The 22,620-nt window shown below is 46.4% G+C and overlaps 1 protein-coding gene across 1 annotated transcript in view; it reads left to right on the top strand.

Annotated features, from left to right (window-relative positions):
* RNF126 (ring finger protein 126) overlaps positions 1 to 22,620 on the top strand; it is a 99,551-nt gene that overhangs the window by 54,112 nt on the left and 22,819 nt on the right. Inside the window, exons 6-7 of the mRNA XM_063914483.1 lie at positions 15,613 to 15,682; positions 15,812 to 15,905. Coding sequence (XP_063770553.1) covers positions 15,613 to 15,682; positions 15,812 to 15,905 — 164 coding nt within the window. The remainder of the gene's footprint in view (positions 1 to 15,612; positions 15,683 to 15,811; positions 15,906 to 22,620) is intronic.

The following is a 22,620-nucleotide window of genomic DNA, read 5'->3' as shown; positions in this document are numbered from 1 at the left end:
CCACAAGGAAGGTGGGCTCATCTTGGGCGGCTGCCCGAGGGGTCTCGGCTTTACAACTTTGCCGAGCAGCTACTTGGTCAGGAGCAAATACGTTTGTAAAATTCTACAAAATTGATATCCTGGCTGAGGAGGACCTGGAGTTCTCTCATTTGGTGCTGCAGAGTCATCCGCACTCTCCCGCCCGTTTGGGAGCTTTGGTATAATCCCCATGGTCCTTACGGAGTTCCCAGCATCCACTTAGGACGTTAGAGAAAATAAGAATTTACTTACCGATAATTCTATTTCTCATAGTCCGTAGTGGATGCTGGGCGCCCATCCCAAGTGCGGATTGTCTGCAATACTTGTACATAGTTATTGTTACAAAAATCGGGTTATTATTGTTGTGAGCCATCTTTCAGAGGCTCCTCTGTTATCATGCTGTTAACTGGGTTCAGATCACAGGTTATTCGGTGTGATTGGTGTGGCTGGTATGAGTCTTACCCGGGATTCAAAATCCTTCCTTATTGTGTACGCTCGTCCGGGCACAGTATCCTAACTGAGGCTTGGAGGAGGGTCATAGGGGGAGGAGCCAGTGCACACCAGATAGTCCTAAAGCTTTCTTTAGATGTGCCCAGTCTCCTGCGGAGCCGCTATTCCCCATGGTCCTTACGGAGTCCCCAGCATCCACTACGGACTATGAGAAATAGAATTATCGGTAAGTAAATTCTTATTTTCCTGATCGTGCCCACTAGTTTAGTTGGGTTTAGCTGCTTTCTACTAATGGGCGCGATACGGGACATCAATTGTATATCGCTCCCTGCGATCTCCCGTCACTTTAGACGACAGATCGGGGGCGATAACATTTCAATTTCCCCTGAGGAACGGCCAAGAGCGTGGTAATTACAGTTTAATGCCAAAAAATGCAAAATCATGCACTTGGGTCTTTAAAAATCCAAATGCTAAATATAGTATTAATGGCACTATATTGGAAACGACTGAGGATGAAAGGGATCTCGCGGTCACTATTTCAGGTGACTTAAAGGCAGGTAAGCAATGTAACAACGCAATGAGGAAGGCTCTTAACATGTACAGTTTGGTGAAGAGAAGGAAAAGGGGGGGACATGATAGAAACGTTCAAATATATCAAGGGTTTTAACAAGGTACACGAAGGAGACCTCTTTCAAAGGAAGAGAAGTATTAGAACACGAATACATGCACTGAGACTTGAGGGAGGTAGATTCAGGGGAAACTTGAGGAAAAATGACTCCACAAAAATGGTACTGGACAAGTGGGATAGCCTCCCAGCAGAGGAGGTAGAGTCTAAGGGCCTAATTAAGACCTGGTCGCACGCAGGCTATTTTTTGCACTGCTGCAACCAGGTGATCGCTGCCTACAGGGGAGGGGGTAAACGCTTTGCAGGGGTGCGATCAGCTGTGCAGTGAGCTGCACAAACAAACGTTTGTGCAGTTTTTGCACAGTCCAGCACTTAGCAGCTCCGGCGATCCGGTCAGGTGGTGACGTCGGGAATCCTTCCCCGGAACGGCTGGGCACGCCTGCGTTTTTCCGGACACTCTCAGAAAACGGTGAGTTGCCGCCCACGAACGCCTTCTGCCTGTCTGTCTTCTTACGATCGCCGTTGCGATTGCTTTCTTCGTTAGATTCGTCACTGCCCGGTGACGGCTGACGCACCTGCGCATTGCTGGTCACAAGAATGCGCAGTTCAGACCCGATTGCACGGCTGCGAAAAAAATGCACCGTGCGATCGGGTTTGAATGACCCCCTAAGACAGGAGAACAATTTAAACATGCTCGGGATAGACATAAGGAATTCCTTACAAAGAAAGGACCAAATAGTGTGTGAGGTAATAATATGGTTAAAAAAAAGAGGCAGACTAGATTGCCCAAAATTCCTGGTTCAAGCCTCCCTTTTTTTTTTCTGTTGTCTGCTGTGTTTGTGAATTAGAAAAATAATTGGCTACAAAAAAAAGAATATGAAACGTAATGCTTTGTCTTGACGGGATGTAGTTATGTGACCAGCAGTCAGGAGACCGCCGATCACAATACCGCCCCCTCACAATCCTGACGGTCGGCATGCCGACCAACAGGGACTATTCCCACACAGCGTGGCAAGCACGCAAGGGGGTTGGTGCACTCGCCCCCCGCTGGCATTCCACTGCCGGGATACCGGCATCTGTATGCTGAGGTCGCCGGTCATGCATACCACACCCGTCTAGACACTAGAGATGAGCGGGTTCGGTTTCTTTGAATCCGAACCCGCACGAACTTCACTTTTTTTTCCACGGGTCCGAGCGACTCGGATCTTCCCGCCTTGCTCGGTTAACCCGAGCGCGCCCGAACGTCATCATGACGCTGTCGGATTCTCGCGAGGCTCGGATTCTATCGCGAGACTCGGATTCTATATAAGGAGCCGCGCGTCGCCGCCATTTTCACTCGTGCATTGAGATTGATAGGGAGAGGACGTGTCTGGCGTCCTCTCCATTAGAATAGAGATAGATAGATTAGATAGAGAGAGATTGTGCAGAGTCGCAGACAGAGTTAGTTTACCACAGTCAGTGACCAGTGCAGTTGCTAGTTAACTTTTATTTAATATAATATATCCGTTCACTTCTCTCTGCTATATCCGTTCTCTGCCTGAAAAAAAAAACGATACACAGCACAGTCAGTCACACAGTGTGACTCAGTCTGTGTGCACTCAGCTCAGCCCAGTGTGCTGCACAGTCATCAATGTATAAATTAAAAGCTTATAATTAATTGTGGGGGAGACTGGGGAGCACTGCAGGTTGTTAGCAGGAGCCAGGAGTACAATTATATTAATTAACAGTGCACACTTTTGCTGCAGGAGTGGTGACCAGTGCCTGACCACCAGTATAGTATTGTTGTATACTACTAATATCTCTTTAAATATCAACCAGTCTATATTAGCAGCAGACACAGTACAGTGCGGTAGTTCACGGCTGTGGCTACCTCTGTGTCGGCACACGGCAGGCAGTCCGTCCGACCAGAATTGTATTATTTATTATTATATACCTACCACCTAACCGTGGTTTTTTTTTCATTCTTTATACCGTCATAGTGTCATCCTAATTGTTACGAGTATACTACTATCTCTTTATCAACCAGTGTACAGTGCGGTAGTTCACGGCTGTGGCTACCTCTGTGTCGGCACACGGCAGGCAGTCCGTCCGACCAGAATTGTATTATTTATTATTATATACCTACCACCTAACCGTGGTTTTTTTTTCATTCTTTATACCGTCATAGTGTCATCCTAATTGTTACGAGTATACTACTATCTCTTTATCAACCAGTGTACAGTGCGGTAGTTCACGGCTGTGGCTACCTCTGTGTCGGCACACGGCAGGCAGTCCGTCCGACCAGAATTGTATTATTTATTATTATATACCTACCACCTAACCGTGGTTTTTTTTTCATTCTTTATACCGTCATAGTGTCATCCTAATTGTTACGAGTATACTACTATCTCTTTATCAACCAGTGTACAGTGCGGTAGTTCACGGCTGTGGCTACCTCTGTGTCTGCACACGGCAGGCAGTCCGTCCGACCAGAATTGTATTATTTATTATTATATACCTACCACCTAACCGTGGTTTTTTTTTCATTCTTTATACCGTCATAGTGTCATCCTAATTGTTACGAGTATACTACTATCTCTTTATCAACCAGTGTACAGTGCGGTAGTTCACGGCTGTGGCTACCTCTGTGTCGGCACACGGCAGGCAGTCCGTCCGACCAGAATTGTATTATTTATTATTATATACCTACCACCTAACCGTGGTTTTTTTTTCATTCTTTATACCGTCATAGTGTCATCCTAATTGTTACGAGTATACTACTATCTCTTTATCAACCAGTGTACAGTGCGGTAGTTCACGGCTGTGGCTACCTCTGTGTCGGCAGTCGGCAGGCAGTCCGTCCATCCATAATTGTATTATTATTATAATATATACCACCTAACCGTGGTTTTTTTTTCATTCTTTATACCGTCATAGTGTCATACTAGTTGTTACGAGTATACTACTATCTCTTTATCAACCAGTGTACAGTGCGGTAGTTCACGGCTGTGGCTACCTCTGTGTCGGCAGTCGGCAGGCAGTCCGTCCATCCATAATTGTATTATTATTATAATATATACCACCTAACTGTGGTTTTTTTTGCATTCTTTATACCGTCGTCATAGTGTCATACTAGTTGTTACGAGTATACTACTATCTCTTTATCAACCAGTGTACAGTGCGGTAGTTCACGGCTGTGGCTACCTCTGTGTCGGCAGGCAGTCCGTCCATCCATAATTGTATTATTATTATAATATATACCACCTAACCGTGGTTTTTTTTTCATTCTTTATACCGTCGTCATAGTGTCATACTAGTTGTTACGAGTATACTACTATCTCTTTATCAACCAGTGTACAGTGCGGTAGTTCACGGCTGTGGCTACCTCTGTGTCGGCAGTCGGCAGGCAGTCCGTCCATCCATAATTGTATTATTATTATAATATATACCACCTAACCGTGGTTTTTTTTTCATTCTTTATACCGTCGTCATAGTGTCATACTAGTTGTTACGAGTATACTACTATCTCTTTATCAACCAGTGTACAGTGCGGTAGTTCACGGCTGTGGCTACCTCTGTGTCGGCAGTCGGCAGGCAGTCCGTCCATCCATAATTGTATTATTATTATAATATATACCACCTAACCGTGGTTTTTTTTTCATTCTTTATACCGTCGTCATAGTGTCATACTAGTTGTTACGAGTATACTACTATCTCTTTATCAACCAGTGTACAGTGCGGTAGTTCACGGCTGTGGCTACCTCTGTGTCGGCAGTCGGCAGGCAGTCCGTCCATCCATAATTGTATTATTATTATAATATATACCACCTAACCGTGGTTTTTTTATACCACCTAACCGTGGCAGTCCGTCCATAATTGTATACTAGTATCCAATCCATCCATCTCCATTGTTTACCTGAGGTGCCTTTTAGTTCTGCCTATAAAATATGGAGAACAAAAAAGTTGAGGTTCCAAAATTAGGGAAAGATCAAGATCCACTTCCACCTCGTGCTGAAGCTGCTGCCACTAGTCATGGCCGAGACGATGAAATGCCAGCAACGTCGTCTGCCAAGGCCGATGCCCAATGTCATAGTACAGAGCATGTCAAATCCAAAACACCAAATATCAGAAAAAAAAGGACTCCAAAACCTAAAATAAAATTGTCGGAGGAGAAGCGTAAACTTGCCAATATGCCATTTACCACACGGAGTGGCAAGGAACGGCTGAGGCCCTGGCCTATGTTCATGGCTAGTGGTTCAGCTTCACATGAGGATGGAAGCACTCAGCCTCTCGCTAGAAAACTGAAAAGACTCAAGCTGGCAAAAGCACCGCAAAGAACTGTGCGTTCTTTGAAATCCCAAATCCACAAGGAGAGTCCAATTGTGTCGTTTGCGATGCCTGACCTTCCCAACACTGGACGTGAAGAGCATGCGCCTTCCACTATTTGCATGCCCCCTGCAAGTGCTGGAAGGAGCACCCGCAGTCCAGTTCCTGATAGTCAGATTGAAGATGTCAGTGTTGAAGTACACCAGGATGAGGAGGATATGGGTGTTGCTGGCGCTGGGGAGGAAATTGACCAGGAGGATTCTGATGGTGAGGTGGTTTGTTTAAGTCAGGCACCCGGGGAGACACCTGTTGTCCGTGGGAGGAATATGGCCGTTGACATGCCAGGTGAAAATACCAAAAAAATCAGCTCTTCGGTGTGGAGGTATTTCACCAGAAATGCGGACAACAGGTGTCAAGCCGTGTGTTCCCTTTGTCAAGCTGTAATAAGTAGGGGTAAGGACGTTAACCACCTCGGAACATCCTCCCTTATACGTCACCTGCAGCGCATTCATAATAAGTCAGTGACAAGTTCAAAAACTTTGGGTGACAGCGGAAGCAGTCCACTGACCAGTAAATCCCTTCCTCTTGTAACCAAGCTCACGCAAACCACCCCACCAACTCCCTCAGTGTCAATTTCCTCCTTCCCCAGGAATGCCAATAGTCCTGCAGGCCATGTCACTGGCAAGTCTGACGAGTCCTCTCCTGCCTGGGATTCCTCCGATGCATCCTTGCGTGTAACGCCTACTGCTGCTGGCGCTGCTGTTGTTGCCGCTGGGAGTCGATGGTCATCCCAGAGGGGAAGTCGTAAGCCCACTTGTACTACTTCCAGTAAGCAATTGACTGTTCAACAGTCCTTTGCGAGGAAGATGAAATATCACAGCAGTCATCCTACTGCAAAGCGGATAACTGAGTCCTTGACAACTATGTTGGTGTTAGACGTGCGTCCGGTATCCGCCGTTAGTTCACAGGGAACTAGACAATTTATTGAGGCAGTGTGCCCCCGTTACCAAATACCATCTAGGTTCCACTTCTCTAGGCAGGCGATACCGAGAATGTACACGGACGTCAGAAAAAGACTCACCAGTGTCCTAAAAAATGCAGTTGTACCCAATGTCCACTTAACCACGGACATGTGGACAAGTGGAGCAGGGCAGGGTCAGGACTATATGACTGTGACAGCCCACTGGGTAGATGTATGGACTCCCGCCGCAAGAACAGCAGCGGCGGCACCAGTAGCAGCATCTCGCAAACGCCAACTCTTTCCTAGGCAGGCTACGCTTTGTATCACCGCTTTCCAGAATACGCACACAGCTGAAAACCTCTTACGGCAACTGAGGAAGATCATCGCGGAATGGCTTACCCCAATTGGACTCTCCTGTGGATTTGTGGCATCGGACAACGCCAGCAATATTGTGTGTGCATTAAATATGGGCAAATTCCAGCACGTCCCATGTTTTGCACATACCTTGAATTTGGTGGTGCAGAATTTTTTAAAAAACGACACGGGCGTGCAAGAGATGCTGTCGGTGGCCAGAAAAATTGCGGGACACTTTCGGCGTACAGGCACCACGTACAGAAGACTGGAGCACCACCAAAAACTACTGAACCTGCCCTGCCATCATCTGAAGCAAGAAGTGGTAACGAGGTGGAATTCAACCCTCTATATGCTTCAGAGGTTGGAGGAGCAGCAAAATGCCATTCAAGCCTATACAATTGAGCACGATATAGGAGATGGAATGCACCTGTCTCAAGTGCAGTGGAGAATGATTTCAACGTTGTGCAAGGTTCTGATGCCCTTTGAACTTGCCACACGTGAAGTCAGTTCAGACACTGCCAGCCTGAGTCAGGTCATTCCCCTCATCAGGCTTTTGCAGAAGAAGCTGGAGGCATTGAAGAAGGAGCTAACACGGAGCGATTCCGCTAGGCATGTGGGACTTGTGGATGCAGCCCTTAATTCGCTTAACAAGGATTCACGGGTGGTCAATCTGTTGAAATCAGAGCACTACATTTTGGCCACCGTGCTCGATCCTAGATTTAAAGCCTACCTTGGATCTCTCTTTCCGGCAGACACAGGTCTGCTGGGGTTGAAAGACCTGCTGGTGACAAAATTGTCAAGTCAAGCGGAACGCGACCTGTCAACATCTCCTCCTTCACATTCTCCCGCAACTGGGGGTGCGAGGAAAAGGCTCAGAATTCCGAGCCCACCCGCTGGCGGTGATGCAGGGCAGTCTGGAGCGACTGCTGATGCTGACATCTGGTCCGGACTGAAGGACCTGACAACGATTACGGACATGTCGTCTACTGTCACTGCATATGATTCTCTCAACATTGATAGAATGGTGGAGGATTATATGAGTGACCGCATCCAAGTAGGCACGTCACACAGTCCGTACTTATACTGGCAGGAAAAAGAGGCAATTTGGAGGCCCTTGCACAAACTGGCTTTATTCTACCTAAGTTGCCCTCCCACAAGTGTGTACTCCGAAAGAGTGTTTAGTGCCGCCGCTCACCTTGTCAGCAATCGGCGTACGAGGTTACATCCAGAAAATGTGGAGAAGATGATGTTCATTAAAATGAATTATAATCAATTCCTCCGCGGAGACATTGACCAGCAGCAATTGCCTCCACAAAGTACACAGGGAGCTGAGATGGTGGATTCCAGTGGGGACGAATTGATAATCTGTGAGGAGGGGGATGTACACGGTGATATATCGGAGGGTGAAGATGAGGTGGACATCTTGCCTCTGTAGAGCCAGTTTGTGCAAGGAGAGATTAATTGCTTCTTTTTTGGGGGGGGTCCAAACCAACCCGTCATATCAGTCACAGTCGTGTGGCAGACCCTGTCACTGAAATGATGGGTTGGTTAAAGTGTGCATGTCCTGTTTTGTTTATACAACATAAGGGTGGGTGGGAGGGCCCAAGGATAATTCCATCTTGCACCTCTTTTTTCTTTTCTTTTTCTTTGCATCATGTGCTGATTGGGGAGGGTTTTTTGGAAGGGACATCCTGCGTGACACTGCAGTGCCACTCCTAGATGGGCCCGGTGTTTGTGTCGGCCACTAGGGTCGCTAATCTTACTCACACAGCTACCTCATTGCGCCTCTTTTTTTCTTTGCGTCATGTGCTGTTTGGGGAGGGTTTTTTGGAAGGGCCATCCTGCGTGACACTGCAGTGCCACTCCTAGATGGGCCCGGTGTTTGTGTCGGCCACTAGGGTCGCTTATCTTACTCACACAGCGACCTCGGTGCAAATTTTAGGACTAAAAATAATATTGTGAGGTGTGATGTGTTCAGAATAGGCTGAAAATGAGTGTAAATTATGTTTTTTGAGGTTAATAATACTTTGGGATCAAAATTACCCCCAAATTCTATGATTTAAGCTGTTTTTTAGGGTTTTTTTAAAAAAACACCCGAATCCAAAACACACCCGAATCCGACAAAAAAAATTCGGTGAGGTTTTGCCAAAACGCGGTCGAACCCAAAACACGGCCGCGGAACCGAACCCAAAACCAAAACACAAAACCCGAAAAATTTCCGGCGCTCATCTCTACTAGACACTAGATTTACATTTTATTTATTTATTTATTTTTGCTTTGCTATAGGAATTTGTCAGTTGGTGCTTTTATGTTTTTCCAATATCTTGTTTTGTCTTTTTTTATTTTAACCCTTACGAACCATAGTGTATCTCTCTATTATACATGAAAAAGTTAACATGATCTCAAAAAATCTATTTTCCTGTGCTTTTATATAAGGTTAATCCGTAAAGTAAATACCATTTGCATATGCCCGCCTCTCGGGTCTTTCATCCTCTGCAGTTCGTGTTCAGGTGGTTTCCCTAACCTGTTCTCTAAGTGCTCTCTGAATAGTGTGCTGTTATGGTTGCTTTTGGCGATGTTAAAAATTAACCCTTAAGGCAGTCATTCCCAAACTTTTTTAAATCACTGCGCTCTAGATTATCAGAATTTTTCTCTAATGTCCTAGAGGATGCTGGGACTCCGTAAGGACCATGGGGATAGACGGGCTCCCAGGAGACATGAGCACTTTAAGAAAGACTTTGACTCTGGGTGTGCACTGGCTCCTCCCTCTATGCCCCTCCTCCAGACCCCAGTTTGATACTATGCCCAGAGGAGCTCCCATACACCTCACACACTCCGGTCACTGTAAGGGTGCAGGGCGCAGGGGGGGCGCCCTGGGCAGCAATATAAACCTCTATTATGGCATAAACACATATATACATGTACAGCTGGGCACTGTACATGTATATAAAGAGCCCCCGCCATGTTTTTGAATAATTTGAGCGGGACAGAAGCCTGCCGCCGAGGGGGCGGGCTTCTCCCTCAGCACTCACCAGCGCCATTTTTCTCCACAGCACAGCGCTGAGAGGAAGCTCCCCGGACTCTCCCCTGCTTACTGAGGTGACAGTGGGTTTTTCAAGAGGGGGGGGCACATAATTGGCGAAAAACGTGTTATTTCAGCGCTACTGGGGAAACATTCTGTGTTTTGCCTGGGTTATATAGCGCTGGGGTGTGTGCTGGCATACTCTCTCTCTGTCTCTCCAAAGGGCCTGGTGGGGAACTGTCTTCAGATAAGAACTTCCCTGTGTGTGTGGGGTGTGTCGGTACGCGTGTTTCGACATGTATGAAGTGGAAGGCTCACCTAAGGAGGAGGGGGAGTGTATGAATGTCAGATCTCCGTCGGCAGCGCCGACACCGGACTGGATGGAGATGTGGAATGTCTTGAGTGCTAGTGTAAATTTATTACACAAGAGATTAGACAAGGCTGAGGCTAGGCAACAGTCAGGTAGTCAGACCATGCCTGTCCCTGTGTCACCGGGACCTTCCGGGTCTCAGAAGCGCACATTGTCCCAAATAATGGACACAGATACCGACACGGATTCAGACTCCAGTGTCGACTATGAGGAGGCAAAATTACAGCCGAAAGTGGCTAAGGGCATTCGATATATGATTATTGCAATAAAAGATGTTTTGCATATCACAGAGGAACCCCCTGTCCCTGACAAGAGGGTACACATGTATAAAGAGAAAAAGCCTGAGGTCACTTTTCCATCCTCGTATGAGCTGAGCGAGCTGTGCGAAAAGGCTTGGGAATCTCCAGACAAGAGGCTGCAGATTCCCAAAAGGATTCTTATGGCGTATACTTTCCCGCAAACGGATAGGATACGATGGGAGTCTTCTCCTAAGGTGGACAAGGCTTTAACACGTTTATCAAAGAAGATAGCGCTGCCATGCCAAGATACGGCTACCCTCAAGGATGCTGCTGATCGCAGACAGGAGGTTACCATGAAGTCCATTTACACACATTCAGGTACAATTCTTAGACCGGCAATGGCGTCGGCCTGGGTTTGTAGTGCTGTCGCAGCATGGACAGACTCCTTATCTACGGAAATTGAGACCCTAGATAAGGATACCATTTTAATGACCCTAGGGCATATAAAAGATGCTGCATTATATATGAGGGATGCTCAGAGACATTTGTTTGCTAAGTTCCAGAATAAACGCTATGTCTGTTTCTGCTAGGCGAGTCTTATGGACCCGACAGTGGACGGGTGATGCCGACTCAAAGAGGCATATGGAGTCTTTGCCTTACAAAGGTGAGGAGTTATTTAGAGAAGGCCTCTCGGACCTCGTCTCCACAGCTACGGCAGGTAAATCGAATTTTTTGCCTTATGTTCCCTCACAGCCTAAGAAAGCGCCTCATTATCAAATGCAGTCCTTTCGTTCGAATAAAAGCAAAAGAGTACGAGGATCGTCCTTTCTTGCCAGTGGGAAGGGCAGAGGAAAAAAGCTGCACACAGCTAGTTCCCAGGAACACAAGTCCTCCCCTGCCTCTGCAAAATCCACCGCATGTCGCTGGGGCTTCCCTGGGGGAGTCCGCTCAAGTGGGGGCACGTCTTCGACTTTTCAGCCACATCTGGGTTCATTCACAGGTGGATCCCTGGGCAATAGAATTTGTTTCTCAGGGATACAAGCTGGAATTCGAAGAGGTGCCTCCTCGCCGGTTTTTCAAATCGGCTCTACCTGCGGCTCCCTCAGAGAGGGAGTTAGTGTTGAATGCAATACAAAAATTGTATCTTCAAGAGGTAGTGGTCCAGGTTCCTCTACTGCAGCAAGGAAAGGGTTATTACTCAACCCTGTTTGTGGTTCCGAAACCGGACGGTTCGGTCAGACCCATTTTGAATTTAAAATCCCTGAACCTATACTTGAAAAGGTTCAAATTCAAGATGGAATCGCTCAGGGCGGTTATCGCCAGCCTGGAAGGGGGGGATTTTATGGTTTCCCTGGACATAAAGGATGCATACCTTCATGTTCCAATATTTCCTCCTCATCATGTGTTCCTGAGATTTGCTGTACAAGATTGTCATTACCAATTTCAGACGTTGCCGTTTGGGCTTTCAACGGCCCCGAGGATTTTCACCAAGGTAATGGCGGAAATGATGGTGCTCCTGCGCAAGCGAGGGGTCACAATTATCCCATACTTGGACGATCTCCTCATAAAAGCGAGATCTCGGGAGAAGTTACTGGACAGCGTGTCTCTGTCTTTGAAGGTGTTACAGCAACACGGCTGTATTCTCAATATCCCGAAGTCACAGTTGGTTCCTACGACGCGTCTGACCTTCTTGCGCTTGATTCTGGACACAGACCAGAAGAAGGTTTTTCTTCCAATGGAAAAAGCTCAGGAACTCATGACTCTGGTCAGGAACCTATTGAAGCCAAAACAGGTGTCAGTGCATCACTGCACTCGAGTCCTGGGGAAAATGGTGGCATCGTACGAAGCCATTCCCTTCGGCAGGTTCCATGCGAGGACCTTCCAATGGGACCTACTGGACAAGTGGTCCGGGTCATATCTACAAATGCATCAGAGGATCACCCTGTCCCCCAGAGCAAGGGTGTCTCTCCTGTGGTGGCTGCAGAGTGCTCACCTCCTAGAGGGTCGCAGGTTCGCCATTCAGGACTGGATCCTGGTGACCACAGACGCAAGTCTCCGAGGTTGGGGAGCAGTCACACAGGGAAGAAATTTCCAAGGTCTTTGGTCGAGTCTAGATACTTGTCTCCACATCAACATCCTGGAGTTGAGGGCCATATACAACGCCCTACGTCAAGCGGAGGCATTACTTCGCGACAAACCAGTTCTGATTCAGTCGGACATTGTCACCGCAGTAGCTCATGTAAACCACCAAGGCGGCACAAGGAGCAGGGTGGCAATGGCGGAAGCCACCAGGATTCTTCGCTGGGCAGAAAATCATGTAAGCGCACTGTCAGCAGTGTTCATTCCGGGAGTGAACAACTGGGAAGCAGACTTCCTCAGCAGACACGACCTGCATCTGGGAGAGTGGGGACTTCATCAGGAAGTCTTCGCGCAGATGTCAGGTTGGTGGGAGCTGCCCCAGATAGACATGATGGCGTCCGGTCTCAACACAAAGTTAAAAAGGTATTGCGCCAGGTCAAGAGATCCTCAGGCGATAGCTGTGGACGCCCTGGTGACACCGTGGGTGTTTCGGTCGGTCTATGTGTTTCCTCCTCTTCCTCTTATACCCAAGGTATTGAGAATAATAAGACAAAGAAGAGTGAGAACAATCCTCATTGTTCCAGATTGGCCACGAAGGACTTGGTATCCGTATCTACAGGAAATGCTCACAGAAGATCCGTGGCCTCTGCCTCTAAGACAGGACCTGCTGCAGCAGGGGCCCTGTCTGTTCCAAGACTTACCGCGGCTGCGTTTGACGGCATGGTGGTTGAACGCTGGATCCTAGCGGAAAAAGGTATTCTGGATGAGGTCCTTCCTACGCTAATAAAGGCTAGGAAGGATGTGACATCAAAACATTATCACCGAATATGGAGAAAATGTTTCTTGGTGTGAGGCCAGGAATGCTCCTACGGAGGAATTCCATCTGGGTCGTCTCCTTCACTTCCTGCAAACTGGAGTGAATTTGGGCCTAAAATTAGGCTCCATAAAAGTTCAGATTTCGGCCTTATCCATTTTCTTTCGAAAGGAATTGGCCTCTCTACCTGAAGTACAGACTTTTGTAAAGGGAGTACTGCATATTCAGCCTCCTTTTCTGCCTCCGGTGGCGCCTTGGGACCTTAACGTGGTGTTAAGTTTCCTTAAGTCACATTGGTTTGAACCACTCAAAACGGTGGAGTTAAAATATCTCACTTGGAAGGTGGTCATGTTGTTAGCCTTGGCTTCGGCTAGGCGAGTTTCGGAATTGGCAGCTTTCACATAAAAGCCCCTATCTGGTTTTCCATGTGGATAGAGCGGAATTGCGGACCCGTCCTCAATTCCTACCTAAGGTGGTCTCATCCTTTCATATGAACCAACCTATTGTCGTGCCTGTGGCTACTCGTGACTGGGAGGATTCCAAGTCCCTTGATGTGGTCAGGGCTTTGAAAATTTATGTGGCCAGAACGGCTGGGATCTGAAAAACAGAAGCACTGTTTGTCCTGTATGCAGCCAACAAGGTTGGCGGCCCTGCTTCAAAGCAGACTATTGCTCGCTGGATCTGTAACACGATCCAGCAAGCGCATTCTACGACAGGATTGCTGTTACCAAGATCGGTTAAGGCCCATTCCACTAGGAAGGTGGGCTCGTCTTGGGCGTCTGCCCGAGGGGTTTCGGCACTACAGCTGTGCCGAGCTGCTACTTGGTCGGGGTCAAACACCTTTGCAAAGTTTAATAAGTTTGATACCCTGGCTAAGCAGGACCTCATGTTTGCTCAATCGGTGCTGCAGAGTCATCCGCACTCTCCCGCACGTTTGGGAGCTTTGGTATAATCCCCATGGTCCTTACGGAGTCCTAGCATCCTCTAGGACGTTAGAGAAAATAAGATTTTAAACCTACCGGTAAATCTTTTTCTCGTAGTCCGTAGAGGATGCTGGGCGCCCGTCCCAAGTGCGGACTACTTCTGCAAGACTTGTATATAGTTATTGCTTAAATAAGGGTTATGTTATAGTTTCATCGGTTTTGGACTGAAACTATGTTGTTTTTCATACTGTTAACTGGTTAGTTTAACACAAGTTATATGGTGTGGCTGGTATGAATCTTGCCCTTGGATTAACTAAAATCCTTTCCTCGTACTGTCCATCTCCTTTGGGCACAGTTTCTCTAACTGGGGTCTGGAGGAGGGGCGTAGAGGGAGGAGCCAGTGCATACCCAGAGTCAAAGTCTTTCTTAAAGTGCCCATGTCTCCTGCGGAGCCCGTCTATCCCCATGGTCCTTACGGAGTCCCAGCATCCTCTACGGACTACGAGAAAAAATTTTACCGGTAGGTTTAAAATCTTATTTTTTCATGGCACCCCTAGGCCAATAGTTACTTATTGAGAAATTTGGAAAGAAATATGAAATTAAGTAAATTGTGTTTATATGTCATCTTTAGGCTCAACTGTATGGTGAGGGACAAGATTTTCTTCTGTTTGTCCACATATTTTGATTGGCATCCACCAGCACTGGTTTTGCCTATCAGATTGACCATAAATAATGTGTATTTTTCCTGAACCACCAACCCAGGCCACCCCTCCAAGTGTCCTGAGGCACCCCAGGGTGCCACGGCACACAGTTTGAGAACCACTGCCTTAAGATATAACATTCCTCCGACTGTGAAATGAGGAGTGTTCTTCTAGAATGCGCAGAAAGTGAGACCTGCCAAAATGTTTAGTCAATTAAAGCAGTGTTTGGTGATGTGAGAAAGTGGTATGAAATGTTCAACAATGTACTAACAAACGTGTATGATGAAGTTGTTTGGGAGGCCCCCATCAACTCTCACAGTTTTGGGTGGAAGGTTTTCGTTCAACCTTTATCCAAGCAATTTTCACCTTTTCATTAAGCTTAGAGTAATTGAGCGAAAAACATTTGGAAGTGTTGAGCCCAGTAGACAAGGGGATTGTAAAGCTTGTGAACAGATATGATAAATGCTCAAATGAAGGCGGTAATTATGTGGAGAAATAGCCAAAAAAAACTATTTTCCTGGGGGGTTTTTTTGTTTTTTTTTGTTTTGTTTTTTACGCCAAATGGTCTTTATCTTCTGGATTACCCTTGTACAATGGTCTTCAAGTACATGATAGATGTATAATCTAATATTTTGAAGACAGGGACTACCATGTAAGATTAAGAGTTTGGCATAGAATAATGGACAGATCATGTCCTCAGAAGGACCCTGCTAATCTTTGTACCTGATTTCTATTCCCTGCACACACACAGGGGAGTCCTCCATTCCAGTCCAATGGATTATGCTTGGGGAGCCAATGGTCTGGACACTATAATCACACAGGTACGTATTGCTTGTTCATTGCATTATTTCATGAATTGTAAATGTTTGAGGTTCTTTTTAGATCGTTGCTTCAATATGTTAAACATTTAATGGATTTCAGTCTATTGCTATTTTAATTTTTCATACTAGCTACTTAACCAATTTGAAAACACTGGTCCGCCTCCAGCTGATAATGAAAAGATCCAAGCTCTACCTACAGTCCAAATAACGGAGGAACATGTAGGTGAGTACAAGTGTCACCTCTAGTATGTTGGTATACATTAACCAGACACATCATTATGCTGCCTTGTAACCGAAAGGGGAGCTTTGGAGTTGCATGAGATGAGGAAGTACAAGACTGGTTAGCCTTTTGGTATAGCAGTGTTTAAAAAAAAAAGTTATATGAAATACCTTAAAATCAAATTATAAAGGAAATAACTTTCTCAATTAAACGAGAATTAAAGTAAAAAAATGTTCATCACATTTTTTACATTTGTATAAGTCCCAGTTTGTTATGTACCTTAAATACACAGTACATAGAACTTAATTTCTGGCCTCTCAAGCCAAAATTCACATTTCGAAGTACAACTGTTCCTATCAGCTGATGGACAAGTCAGTTATTTGTGCTTGCCTATCTGTTTTGATCATATTTTTATTAGATTTAGAACATTAAGTGTAAGGAGATGTACATCATAGGCAAAAAATAATCTTGCAGCAGTTCTTAAGATAAAATAAAAGGACAAAGAGAGGGGTATGAGAAGGAGTTTAGACGGGACCTTACTCTTAGTCCTCATGTTCTAATAGTTCATCTCAAACCTAGATACTATATTGGTGATGGGATTATTTTTCAAATATATCAAATTTTGTCTGGGCAACCTCCTAATTCAATATAGGTACTTTTGGACAGAGTAACAAGCCATTCACAGACTGCCATTGTTGGGGGTAGTGGGAATAATTGCTTTTCTTGCATCAGATCCTACTTGCCTATTTTATCTCTAATTTTGTTGGAGACAACTCCTTAACTATTACCAACAAATACGAGGTGTGGCTATTAAATAAGGATACGTATATGCTAACATGTTAAATACTTTGCTTTGATTTCATAGGGGACACAGGCTTTGCGCTGGGTATAGGCTACTGAGTAGGAGTCCATCAAATACTTAACTTTTCTTTTCCACCAGCCTAGGCTCCCTCTCCCCTATACCCCAGCCACTAGCAGCCAATTAAGTTAACAAGCCCAAAGCAGGAGCGAGGAGAAGAAAGAAGACGCACACTCATGTACAAATACACAGTAGATGCAGACAGGGGAATAGGAAGCAGAACAAAACGCCTAAAGCCAGATGCATCTGGATGGGCGTGTCCCCTATGGAGTTGAAGAAAAGGGTTTAAGAGAGCACATAAATCTCCTTTTCTTACTGCATAGGTGACACTGGGTTTATGTTTGGACGTCCCAAAGCTATTTCCCTAAGGGAGGGACACTTCTGAACTCCACTGAGAACCTCCTTTGCCTCAAAGCTGCATCTGCAGAGGCGAAGGTGTCAAAGGGGTAGAATTTGAGAAACATGAGCACACGTGGGTGCTTTACAAAGCTGCTCCACAAAAGATCCATGTCAAGCTGCCGAACAAGTTCACGCTGACCAGGTGGAACGAGCATTTACCACGGCCGGGACAGGAAGTTCTGCCGCAAAATAAGTGTGACTGATAGTCAAACAGTGCCACCTGGCCAAAGTCTGCTTAGTAGCTGGCCAGCCCGTTTGTTAAAGTCATACATAACAAAAAGACACTCCACATAAACATGTCCTGTCCACATAAACCTGGAGGGTCTGTACAACATGCAAGGAGACTTCATCCGATGAAGAATCCTGTGCTTGAAAGGAAGGACCACAATCTCCCGGTTCATGTGAAACTAGGGAGGTAGCCCAATCATGTCTGGAGAATGGCCCAGTCTGAGTGAAAAACCAGAAATGTAGAGTGACAAAATAATGTGCTCAGGTCCAACACATGCTGGGCTGATGCTATGGCAAGCAGGAAGACAGTCTTACACGTGAGCCAACAAATGTCCAGAGTGTCTAAGGGCTCAAAAAGAGACAATTGAATAGTCAAAGTCAAGTTCCATGGAGCCACTCGAGGAACAAACAGATTGCTCGTGGAGGACTCCCTGTAGGTAAGTCCATACATCGGGTAACAGTGCAATCTGTCTCTGGCAGAAGACAAGAAAGGGATGAAATATGCGCCCAAATCCAGACCCGCCTGCAGGAAAGAGAGTACTTGCGAGAGTTGAAATGATCTGGGGTTAAAACACCAGGTGATGTACGGCCACCAAACCCAGTGATAAATCCTGGCAGAAGAGCGTTTACTGGGCATTAAGCATGGTGCGAATAATCTTGAGAACCCCATAGTTCTCACCACAGATGTCTTGAGCCACCCCGTCAAAGCGAGACGACCAGGATGGAAGCACGGGCCCTGTGACAGAAGATTTGGTCATAGAGGAATACAAAGTGGAGTGTTGATGGAGAGGCTTAGAAGATCCACATACCAAGCTCAATGCAGGCAATTGTCATCGGTCGTGTTCGGCAAGCCCCAGCAAAGAACTAGAAGATGAAAGGTGTCTGGATATAGAGCCCACTTGTCTGAGCGAACATCCTGGCGATTTAGGAAGTCCACTTCCCAATTTTGCACTCTGGTGATCAAGACCACAGAAGGAGCCAGAAGATGACGCTCTGCCCAATTGAGACTGCAACTGACATTCTTGATGGCACTGCTTTTGCCACCCTGATAGTTTATGTAAGCAACAGCTGTTGTGTTGTCGGATTGTACCTGGACTAGACTATGTTGGAGGAGTGACAGAGCTAGGCAGAGAGCTCTGAAGACCGTTCCGAGTTCCAGAATGTTGATCTGTAGCCTGCTCTCTTGAGCCATCCACCGACCCTGAAAAGCCTGACAGATCACTGCCTCCCCCCCACGAAGACTTTCATCAGTGGTAAGGAGGAATCCAAAACAGGCAGCCCCTGTCTAAGTGGGACCCTTGGATCAACCACAGCAGGACCTCCTATAGAGAAGATGTTCATTTGTGTCTTGTGCTGCATATGATGATTGTTCCACCGGGACAGAATTTCCATCTGTAGAGGCCGGGGATTAAAACTGAGCATATTCCACCGCGTCGAAGGTCGAGAATCTGTTTGCAAGAGTATTTTGACACTCAGTGGTGATGTAAAACAGGCAAAGTTTAACCTGTAAGTCCTGAAGTTTAACCGCAAGGAAGAACCCTCTGAACTCTGGAATCCAGCAAGGACCCCCAAATGTAACCTCTCCTGAGCCAGAGTTGGGGATGATTTCTACCAGTTGTTGATCCATCCGTGGGACTGGTAGTGGTCTACCACGAGAGGGATATGTTTCCTGAGGATATCCGATGACTGGGCCCAGTATAAGGAGGTCATCCAGATAAGGCAGAATTCGGAAGATAAGCTGCCATGACTTTAGTGGACAGTACAAAAATTTGTAAGGTTCCTCCGGACCACAAACCTAAGGAAGCGCTGGTGACTGGGCCAGATGGGAACTTGCAACTATGCATCCTGGATGTCCAAAGAGGTCATGAAATCCCCCGGCTCCAGAGCTAGTACGATGGAACAAAGAGACTCCATGGGGACACGGAGGTACCTGTTGAGTGGCTTCAGGTTTAGGATTGGCTGGAATGAACTGTTCGGTTTCTGAACAAAGAAGAGGAGGATAGAAACCTGTGCCTCTCTGAGACTGGGAAATGGAACAATGATTTTGGAGGCCAGTAGGGAGAGGATGGACTCCTGCAGTGTTCCTGCTTTTCCTGGAGCTATTGGAAGGCCTGTAGAACTTCCCTGGTTGCTTTGCTCTTGAAAGACATGGCACAGTAATCCAAGTAATTAAGGGGTAGCAATTAAGGGGTAGTGCAATTAATGTTAAATGCACCACAAATACAGAAATAAGTGGGCTCTGTAGAATGGGATATATAGTAATGACCGCAATAATGAACACAATTGGCTATATGAACAGTAATGTGTCACAAACGGTAATAACAGAAAGTAATTAGAGAAGAGACAGTGAGAAATACACAAAGTACTGCTAAAAACTTTCACACTAACTAAATGCACACCGTAATGGCGCGTACACGGTGCGATGTGCTGTACAGCCTGACATGGAGTATTCGATGTGGCCCGGCCTCACCGATATAGGGGTATATGCAATTACCGGCGAATCGCGGCAATTTTTCGGCCGTTTTTTAATTCGACCGTCGAATTCCGGCAAGTGGGTGCCGGAATTCAACATATTCAATAAAAAACGGATTCGACAGTCCCGCTGTCGAAAAACGGCCGATTTGACGGATTTTGATCCGATTTTTAAAAAAAACGGTAAAAAACCCGAAAAAAAATTGCGTGGGGTCCCCCCTCCAAAGCATAACCAGCCTCGGGCTCTTCGAGTCGGTCCTGGTTCTAAAAATCCGGGGAGGGAAATGACGGGGGTTCCCCCGTATTTTTAAAACCAGCACCGGGCTCTGCGCCTGGTGCTGGTGCAAAAAATACGGGGGACAAAAAGAGTAGGGGTCCCCCGTATTTTTTACACCAGCATCGGGCTACACTAGCTGGACAGATAATGCCACAGCCGGGGGTCACTTTTATACAGTGCCCTGCGGCCGTGGCATTAAATATCCAACTAGACACCCCTGGCCGGGGTACCCTGGGGGAGTAGGGACCCCTTCAATCAAGGGGTCCCCTCCCCCCAGCCACCCAAGGGCCAGGGGTGAAGCCCGAGGCTGTCGTCCCCCCCCCCCCCCCCCCCCCATCCAAGGGCTGCGGATGGGGGGCTGATAGCCTTGAGAAAATTGAAAGAATATTGTTTTTTCCAGTAGTACTACAAGTCCCAGCAAGCCTCCCCCGCAAGCTGGTACTTGGAGAACCACAAGTACCAGCATGCGGGTGGAAAAACGGGCCCGCTGGTACCTGTAGTTCTACTGGGAAAAAAAATACCCAAATAAAAACAGGAGACACACACCTTGAAAGTAAAAGTTTATTTCATACATGCCGACACACACACATACTTGGAAAAGGAAAACTTTCACATATGACAATAGCGCTCACCAAGTGACATGCAAAAGTGTATAAACAACTGGTATAAAATGCATTCACCCTTAATAAAAGGTATTCCTCATTGGTGAAATGAATGGAAGATAGAGATTCACTCTAAGGGATCCTCATAACAAGCATCAATATTCAGATGGAGCAGATGATATCCCAGAAATCTGAAAGATAAGTGCCTCTTTCCCCAATATGAATGGGCATGAAATAAGAGGCACCATTAAACTCAGACCATGGTGCAGTATTTTTGATAAAAACACGCACTGGTTTTAATGCACAGATAAAACTTACAAGAAGTTAAAAGAACAAAAGCATGTCATAAAAGACTTCATGGGATAACACAGATGGTATATCAGCCAACGATTCCTTGCAGCCACAGCAGATGGTATTGGAAGGTGTGCACAGTCTCTCCAAATGTCCACTAGCATGCAAGATAACAGTGGGTAGTTGTGTCCAGATGTCCCAGGGTCAGTCACAAATTAGCTCCTGTTTTTAATTTGTGACTGACCCTGGGACATCTGGACACAACTACCCACTGTTATCTTGCATGCTAGTGGACATTTGGAGAGACTGTGCACACCTTCCAATACCATCTGCTGTGGCTGCAAGGAATCGTTGGCTGATATACCATCTGTGTTATCCCATGAAGTCTTTTATGACATGCTTTTGTTCTTTTAACTTCTTGTAAGTTTTATCTGTGCATTAAAACCAGTGCGTGTTTTTATCAAAAATACTGCACCATGGTCTGAGTTTAATGGTGCCTCTTATTTCATGCCCATTCATATTGGGGAAAGAGGCACTTATCTTTCAGATTTCTGGGATATCATCTGCTCCATCTGAATATTGATGCTTGTTATGAGGATCCCTTAGAGTGAATCTCTATCTTCCATTCATTTCACCAATGAGGAATACCTTTTATTAAGGGTGAATGCATTTTATACCAGTTGTTTATACACTTTTGCATGTCACTTGGTGAGCGCTATTGTCATATGTGAAAGTTTTCCTTTTCCATTGTTACATTTTCTTGAAGTGTGGGATACACCTCTTTTTACACTTGATATAGCTGCACTCCGAGTTTATTGCGCATACTATTGAAAACACCTGCTGTACCTCGACACACACATACTAACCTATGTTCACACGCCGACCTCTGTCCACTTGTCCAAGTAAAATCCACGTGTACCTGTGAATAAAATTATACTCACCTCAATCCAGTGTCCGGATCTTTTAAAATAATCCCCGTACTTGGCAAAACAACAAAACGAACACCCGGACCAAACGGACTGAAAGGGGTCCCATGTTTACACATGGGACCCCTTTCCCCGAATGCAGAGCCCCCCCCCCCCCCCCTCACCCCGTGACTGCTGTCACAGAAAGGTCTCTTAAGCCAATCAGGAAGCGCTACTTCGTGGCACTCTCCTGATTGGCTGGATGCGCGTCTGCTGGCAGACAGCGCATCACACAGCTCCCTCCATTAGTTTCAATGGTGGGAACTTTGCGGTCAGCGGTGGGGTTACCCGCGGTCAGCCGCTGACCGCGGGTGACCTCACCGCTGACCGCAAAGTTCCCACTATTGAATATAATGGAGAGGCTTTGCGATGCGCTGTCTAACAGCTCAGACGCGCATAGCCAATCAGCAGAGTGCCAGGACGTTGCGCTCGCTGATTGGCTGAAGGGACCTTTCTGTGACAGCAGTCACGGGGGGGTCTCTGCATTCGGGGAAAGGAGTCCCATGTGTAAACATGGGACCCCTTTCAGTCCGTTGGGTCCGGGTGTTCGTTGTTTTTTTTTTGCCAAGTACGTGGATTATAATCCGGACACTGGATCAGGTGAGTATAATTTTATTCACAGGTA

The sequence above is a fragment of the Pseudophryne corroboree genome, chromosome 1, assembly GCF_028390025.1.
Source record: "Pseudophryne corroboree isolate aPseCor3 chromosome 1, aPseCor3.hap2, whole genome shotgun sequence".
NCBI classification, from domain to species: Eukaryota; Metazoa; Chordata; class Amphibia; order Anura; family Myobatrachidae; genus Pseudophryne; species Pseudophryne corroboree.
This window is presented reverse-complemented; position numbering and strand designations above follow the sequence as displayed.